Raw genomic sequence first — 8076 nt, forward strand, 5'->3', positions numbered from 1 at the left:
TCGGCTTGTCAGTTCAGTGGGGAAAAAAATCTGTCCGTTCGAGTTAGACGTGGTGGTCAGAATGAAGCTGAGAGCCTGCATGTGTTAGTATGAAGAAACGTTCTGATTGATCCCATGAAAAATGGAGCTATTCGATTGGTTTATCCCAGCATTTCTAAAGGGGTATATGAGAACGGTAGAAACCTCAGGCGCAGTATAAGATCTTATGTGTTGGCTTCAGTTGGAACACTATGAGAAGAAGAAAAAAATTGAAGAAGGGGGCGAGATATAGAACAAACGTTTTTAAAGAAAGTATAGGGACTATTCGAATTTTCTGAAATTGCCCCCCCCCCCACCCCTCGTAATGAGCCTAAGAAATCACGCCATCGCACTGCCATCGACGGTTTTAATTCATTATCGTTTACCAATATGTTTTTGTCAAACATATTGATTGATAAACAATCTAGACTTTCATGCAGCCACTCAGTCCGATTCTGACCACAACGTCTGACACGAACGGACGCATTTTTTCTCGCCGAGCAACCGAAGTGAAGATTTCCTAGCCAACCCAAGTTGGATATCTGGTCAGCGTGAGGTTGTTTATATTTTCCTTTGAAGACGGTACCCATTTTGTGCCGGAACCCATAAGGAACAGTGTGGGTTTTCCCTTCTTATTTGGTTTTAATTTTCGTTGGTTCCATCATATCAGGCAAAGGACTGTTACTCTTCTGTAGCGTCTCAAAACCAATTGAATATTCCATAGGATGGCAAAATAAAGTTAATGACATCAAAGGATATACTTCTTCCTGATATCTGCTCTTCTAGACCAGAAAAAAAAGAGGAATCGTCTGATGTCACGTGACACGACGCACACAAGTCCATTCTCGTTGCTTGGGAAGCTGTGAACGATAACCCACTCGAAAAAGTGATAACTCACTCACAATGAACACTCACTCGCACGAAATCCCTATCGAAGAAAACGTTATACAACAGACCAGCTCGAGCTCTCATGACCCTTGTGAACTCTGCTCTCTCTCTTTCTTCTTACTTTTCTTCTTTTTCTTTTCACTATTGTTATTACTATTATTATTATTATCATTATTTACACACATCAACAAACTATAATTGAAGTTTAACAAAATAATTGAATGAAGCACTCAAAATTGATGAAATTCAAAATTTGAAACGTTGCAGCCACGTGCGACCATTTACATTTGAATACTAACGCTGATCAAGCTATTACATGGGCGTATGTTTGAACCGTTTACGTCAGTCGAAAAATGATAAAAATTGCAGAGGTATTTCTTCGAGACACAGGTGCTCTGTTTCTCAAATGATTTGATTTCTGCGAGTGTCATTATAAATACACTCGTATACTCGAGATACACTCGTTCCCGTAACCTTCTCAGTATCCAAGAAGCAATATAACCAAGATGAAGTTCGCTTTTGTGATCGGGGTCGTCGTGCTCGTTGCGGTGAGTTTTTCCATATGTATGAGCTTATAATCGTAACTTGATGATTCAATATCTCTGGGGAACAAAACACAGTAGCGTACTCCAATACTTTGTTGGACGGCTATTTAGCACGATTCACCGCACGGATTTGTCGTGGTGATTGTCTCATAAGCTGAAGTCAGGGCCACACTCGCGTGAAGCCTGGCCTAATTAGTCATTCACAAATATTTGCTTCCAATCTTTGCGTTCTCTTGCTGCAATGAAGCACTAGCATCATAGGCTGGCTATATACGCTGGCCCAACCTGGATCAATGTTCCTTGGCGAACATTTGCCAAGAACAGAATCGGTTTTTTCTCGATATACTCGAACTGTTGTGACTGTTGGTTTCTTCGACCGGTGTGTGGCCAGACGGATTGGAAGATCAGGAATCAAGTTGTCACCTTTGATTTGGATTGGAAGATGGAAGGTACTGATCATTCTTTTCGCAACGAGCCTTCCAATACCTTCTAGCTTGCAACATTTGACGATCAATGCCAATGGTAGAGCGGCTACATTACTGGTCCATGAGCATTCTTGGAACGTATTGGGCCAGCCTTGGCACGAGTGTGGTCCTTGCTGAATGCAATGTATGTTGTACACATATGTTTTGCCAATTTTCCTTCAAAGTTTTCGGTGTGTCGAGGAATCTGGGATGAACGAGATCTCGGCAATGGAATAGAGTCCAGCGGCAGAGTTCTTGCGTTTATTCATTGACTGGTATATCGAGAATTGCTAGAATAACTTTTCAGACCTATCTCTTCATGCAGTTTCATATATTTTCGATTTGCCGGGGTTGTTTGCAACAATTTTTTTTTACGGTTCTAGATTCCCGTGTTTGGTTTAAAACTTGATGCGCATGCGCTATTGGGCGTGGTCTCGTATTATCAAATAAGCATTTACTTTATCACTATAACTTATGGACAATTTTTTTGAGCACTTAACAACTCAAAATTTAGTTCACTACTCAATAACATGTGTGTAAACGTGCCGTAAGATCAAAAGTATGGGATTATTGCAGGACAGACACGTTTGGCAGACTTCAATGTCCTATTCAATCAAGTATCGGCCAATGCTCAGAGATTTGTAAAATTTTGAATTGAAGTCACTGTATTTCGGCGCTATTATTCTATAACACAAAATCAACTTCGGAGAAAGAAAATGTTCATTTTCAGATAGCCAATAATATATATATATATGTTAGGATATCCAGTTGGCTTCATTTTGACGCTGCAAGCTATTGCTAACGCTAGTCTATCCTAACACAGGAGCAACTAACATTTCCTTCCGCAGACAGCACAAAATGCCACAACAATGTTTTTTTTTCTGCATACTTCGAATACTAAATTTATAGCTGTGTTCTTATTTTCGAAAAGAGAAGATTGCCCGCTTCTCAGTATGCAATATTTCTATTATAATTGTTGTTATGCGTAGAAACTATGTATAATTTTTGATGTTCAAAACAGTGTGCATCAGCCAAGGATGAGAGGAAGAAATGCAAAACTCAAGAAGATTGTGGTGAAGACGAATGCTGCGTCTACAAGTTATTTTTCAGGCATGGAATATGCGTGCCTTTGGCCAAGGAAAGTGAGTTGTTAGGCATAGCTTGTATACGTTAATCTAAAGTTGGTCTCGCAGCCGATTGTAAATAAATATATATATAAGAGATGCTCACCTCAACTGTTGCAAGTATAACCTCCAAATCCATGGCGTATGGAACTCTCATTGGAAAAAACCGGCATCATCAGGGGGCCGCTCTTCGGCCGTGCGACTCATGCGACCGCACAGGTTGCCGCTGCCGCAGGGCACCAAATCCGAGTTAAAAGGGTGAAAAAACAATTTTACGAAAAAAATGGCGGAAATTATTTTGTTCGCTCTAGGAGGGGGTGAATTCCACCTTGAAGAAAGGGCGAAGAAAAATTTATCCACCAAAAAGTAAGGGGAGGGACCATTTTTCTCTACTCCAGAAGGGCGCCAAATCCGAGATCAAAAGGGGGGAAAAAAGATTTTATTGACCGTCAAACCGAAAGACACCCAGGCCATATCGCCATATGGCAATATCGGCTCATTGTCCACACGGACTGGATACAAATCACAAATCTACGTATACAATCGGAAATCAAGCATATAATCCTATATATTCCATATTAAATCTTAATTCGAATATAAAGTCCTAACTCACATATTGAAATCAATAATAAATCAGATAAAATTCATAATCGATTTCATCCTCCATTTAAATCGTTCGATTTCCACGGCATTATACTGTTCTTGTGCTATCAGTCAGTCCTCTTTATAGTTGATCAGTTTCTTCTTTCTTTGCGAACCGCGAGGTGGTGCAGTTTTTACTTGTGCTATTGGCTGATAAGGCGTCCGTGGGATCACTTTGTCTTCATTGTCTTCTATCCATCTAGTTATTTTCTTGACATTATTCATTCTACTTCTGTTTTTAAAAATCTTTCTGATCCAGAGTGTGGCATTTCCAGCAGCGGGCACAGCCATGTGCTTTAGATGTGCAGTTAATGTACATGTTGTCAAGTAATGGATGGGAGTGCCGATTTCACCACAAAGGCAATGATCTGTTCCTCGTTTTTTGAAGCGGTGAAGGTAATTTGGAAAAGGTCCGTGAGTGATTGTAAAAAATACAAGTTCTCTGCTGCAATTTTTTGTGTTGTATGAAACTTTTGGTACTATTTTGTGGACGCTTCTTCCAGTTTTGGCATCATTCCATCGGGGTTGCCATAGATTGAGTATTTCTTTTCTTGCCTTTTGTTTCGCTGTTGATGATGGTAATAATATTTTAATTAAATGTGCGCCATTGATTGTCGCTGCTTTGGCTATTGCGTCTGCTTCTTCGTTCCCCCACTCACCCACGTGCGCTTTGATCCAAGATATGCGAATTTGTGGGTTCTTGTGGAGGACCTGCCGAATTTCCCTAGCCATAGTATGGATGGTCATCGGGTTCTGTATTGCATATATACTTGAAAGGCTATCGCTATAGATTATAATTGCTTGTTGGAATTCTTGAGCTTTTATGGTTGCCATGTATAACGCTAGTAATTCAGCTTGAAAGATATTATTGTCGTTTTCTAGCTTACTACTCCAGCACTCGATGATCTTATGATCTTTCGCTACTACATACGCTGATGCTGTTCCGGAGATAGTTCTCGAGCCATCTGTGTATATATGACTTCTTTGGCGTCCTATTTCTTTGTTCTGGTTATTCCCGATAGATACTTGGTGTTGATGCAGGTCATCCGATGGGTGGATAGTTTTTCCCGTCTCTGATACTATTTTGGAGCAAAGATTGACCAAAAATAAGAGTAACTAGTTTCCATCAACTTTAGGAGGGCGCCATTGGGCCTTACTGCCGCAAAACATCAGATACTTTCGGAAGTTTACGACAGTTTCTATCGGGTGCATCATTGCTTATATCTTCGACGATTGTTCCTGCCATAAGGTTTATTGCCAGGGCCGTCATTTCAACTTTTTCCAGGGGGGGGGGGGCAAAGCACATGTACTCAATGTATGTATTTATATATTTGTGTATATATACGGGGTGATTATAAAAAAACTATCCCGACATATGGGTCCCTAACTATCATACCATTCACAGAAACTTTTTGGCATAAGGTAATTTGAGGTATGCGCTCAAGAATGATATGGAAAACAACAGTGTCACTCTAACAGTTACGGTTACAGTAAGAAAATTTCGAAAATATCAAATGGCAACACCAAGTTTTTTGTATTGGAATGCGATCTCCATACTGAAAAACACTAAATAGCGTTGGAATGGCGCCTGCCTGTAGCACGAAAATCCCCGGAGCTAGGCATGGAAAAAGTAAAAAGGACTTTGCCGTGCACCAGAGCATTAATGTTCGTTTCATTCGTCACGCCGTTTCTTCGGCTGAGATCCCACAAGGCCTGATTAGTCCTCCACAAGGTCATGCGGAAAATTTGGGAAACATAATAAAATGCTTTATTTTATGCTGCTTCTCTGTCCTTATTGGTTGTCCTCACTTTTAGCCTATCTACCGCCGGTGATTTTCATGCTACAGTTGCCGTTCGAACGCTATTTAGGGTTTTTCACAATGGAGATCACATTCTAATACAAAAAACTTGGTGTTGCCATTTGATATTTTCGAAATTTTCTCACTGTAACCGTAACTGTTAGAGTGACGCTGTTGTTTTCCATATCATTCTTGAGCGCATACATCAAAATACCTTATGCCAAAATTTCATTCAGTTTCTGTGAATGGTATGATAGTTAGGGGCCCATATGTCGGGATAGTTTTTTTATGATCACCCTGTATATATCATTTTTAGTATTTTCAAAAGCTGGGGGGGGGGCAACGGGCCTGTTTATTGCAGAGACAACGCTTGCTTCGGACGCCAAGGTTCCGAATGTACTCTCAACAGTAAAAAAATCCACACGCCTATAGAGTGTTAGCTGACAGTGTCTTCTGTTATCTTCGAATAATCATTTCCAGACAGAAACGTACGCAGGGAGCGGCACCGTGATCTGTCCTGCGTACGACCTTATTTACATTCATAAGTTTTAATATGAAAATAGTTTCAGATGCGTCTGTGAGTTATACTTTAATCTCCCCCCACCCCCACAAGTGTTTTAGTTGTTGTCTTGAAATACATTTGTGCATGTATATTTTGATCAGACGAGAGCTGCCACCTGGAAGAGGACAAGGTGAAGGTTCTGGGAGATAAATACTTTTTACATTGTCCATGCAGCGCTGGATTGTCCTGTGTGCCAGAGGAGACCAGAGTCATACCTGGAGTGAGTATTTTGATCTTATACCTGCACAAGGTAATTACTCAATGAATATCCTGCGAAGAAATTAACACTAAATTTACAAAATAACCGCTACAGTTCCCGTTACGAGTTTTTTTTGGGCTGTAAGAGTTAATGTTTCTTAGCGCTTCGCAAACACTAGGGATAGGGAGTTTGAATACAGCGATGCTACTTGGATGCTTTCTGATGATGCCAATCTCTTCGCGTGAGAAGAAACGTGGTGTAGATAATGCACTCGTACCGACAATGTACAAGCGCAGAGGAGGGCGATGGGAGCAAGATCGCCAGTCCCAAGATTGAAGAAATTTGTCTGTCTCGTAAAATACAAGACACCTACACAATAGCCACACATTGCGTTGGATCCAACTGCTTCCGTTCCATTGGCAGTTGAAAATGGCCTCGACTTCATTCGCTGCTGAAGATATCTTACTCACAGCTGAAAATGCCAGTCTCTGTTCCCTTCACAGTTGTCTGCTTTAGCCTATTTTGCAGATGGAGATGTCTGCCTCAGTTAATTCACAACAGAGATATCTGCCTCGACATCCACAGCTGTTGAAGGTGTCCATTCTATTCCCTTTTTTTTCCTTTCAAACCGAGCATAACTCCTGTCTATGGCTATCTATGGGCAATTTACTACGTATGGCATTGTGTGTAAGTGTGTGTACCTAACTGTCTGCGTGCGTATCTAGTGTTGTCACTGATTTTTCAGTGCTGCCATCTATGTTTCAGAAGTGAAGTGTAATTATTCAATTACATTTGTAAGTCTGTTGCTCTGTATGACGAGACTTTTCACAGGGGAGATCTGCTCGCATTCGCGCCTCAATGTTGGGAACCGCAGAAAAGCAACTTCAGCCGACCAGCACTGCGGAAACGGTGGGCTTCGAACCCGGGACTTCGCGATGAGTGTCCGTCACTACGATCACTCTACCACCACACAGCGACATTCTATTCACTGCTGAAGATGTCTGCCCATGCCCAGGCATGGATACAAAGATGGGGGATCTGAACCCAAGAACACCCAAAAAATATAGGGAAATGTTTCTGTCCCGTAAAATACGGGACGATCAAATGGACTTACACAAGTCGCTCCCCTCCCGGCAAATCATCCTGGATCCACGCCTGAGAATAGGTCTCCTCCACGCAACTCCCTTTTAAACAATCGTATCAACTGGTCGTGACAACTTATCTTATCATAAACAACTTGACTGATAGAGACATTGACAAACGGAAATGGATGAGGTTTCATTGAAATCCGTACTGCCTCGATTAACTATTACCTCTGATAACATGTATGTAAGTCGGAGATTATCCCATCAGTTATTTACAAAATTATTTCTTTTCAGCTTGGAAAAGTTAAGATCAATGAACGTTGCGTCGTCGGAGAGGGCACTACCGAGGCACCTACCGAAGCTCCAGAGTTCTAGAAAAGGGTCTTTGAGGTTCTTCATGGTATACGGAAGACCAGAACTTCTCTTGCAAACATTCCACATCAAGGGAGAGATGACTACATTGTTTTTAGATCGTCGTGCAAATAAATTAATAAAAAATTGATTTTCTGTGTGTGCATGCTCTCTATACAAATCTATAATTTTAGATATTATCGTCGCCAAATTTTGCATATTTCCCAAACGGGACCCGGATCGAACGATGGGCTACTTAAGAACATCGTCACAGTAGGGCAAATATCCGAAATGGGTGAAAAAACCGTCGGGCAACAATGGTTCCATCTCATTCGAAATGTTTACTTTGATTCAGCAGGGTTTTCTTAGAAGCAGGTTTCTACAATGCGTGCAGCGTGA

General features: G+C 41.1%; 1 protein-coding gene across 1 annotated transcript; it reads left to right on the forward strand.

Moving 5' to 3' along the window:
- The first annotated feature begins 914 nt into the window (after positions 1 to 914).
- LOC149079862 (prokineticin Bm8-d-like) lies at positions 915 to 7828 on the forward strand. The gene is made up of 4 exons (XM_089240370.1): positions 915 to 1454; positions 2937 to 3057; positions 6144 to 6262; positions 7621 to 7828. Exons 1-4 carry the CDS (start codon positions 1413 to 1415, stop codon positions 7699 to 7701), a joined length of 363 nt encoding a protein of 120 aa, XP_089096496.1. The 5' UTR covers positions 915 to 1412; the 3' UTR covers positions 7702 to 7828.
- Positions 7829 to 8076: the final 248 nt, after the last annotated feature.

The sequence above is a fragment of the Pholcus phalangioides genome, unplaced genomic scaffold (genome assembly GCF_987345545.1).
Source record: "Pholcus phalangioides strain wild (caught in Gottingen) unplaced genomic scaffold, Ppha-v1.0 ptg000012l_1, whole genome shotgun sequence".
NCBI lineage: Eukaryota > Metazoa > Arthropoda > Arachnida > Araneae > Pholcidae > Pholcus > Pholcus phalangioides.

Coding starts and splice junctions, on each gene's coding strand:
- LOC149079862 (XM_089240370.1), top strand. CDS start 1,413: ATGAAGTTCGCTTTTGTGATCGGGGTCGTCGTGCTCGTTGCG. Junction 1,455..2,936: donor GGGTCGTCGTGCTCGTTGCG/GTGAGTTTTTCC, acceptor TGTTCAAAACAG/TGTGCATCAGCCAAGGATGA. Junction 6,263..7,620: donor AGACCAGAGTCATACCTGGA/GTGAGTATTTTG, acceptor ATTTCTTTTCAG/CTTGGAAAAGTTAAGATCAA.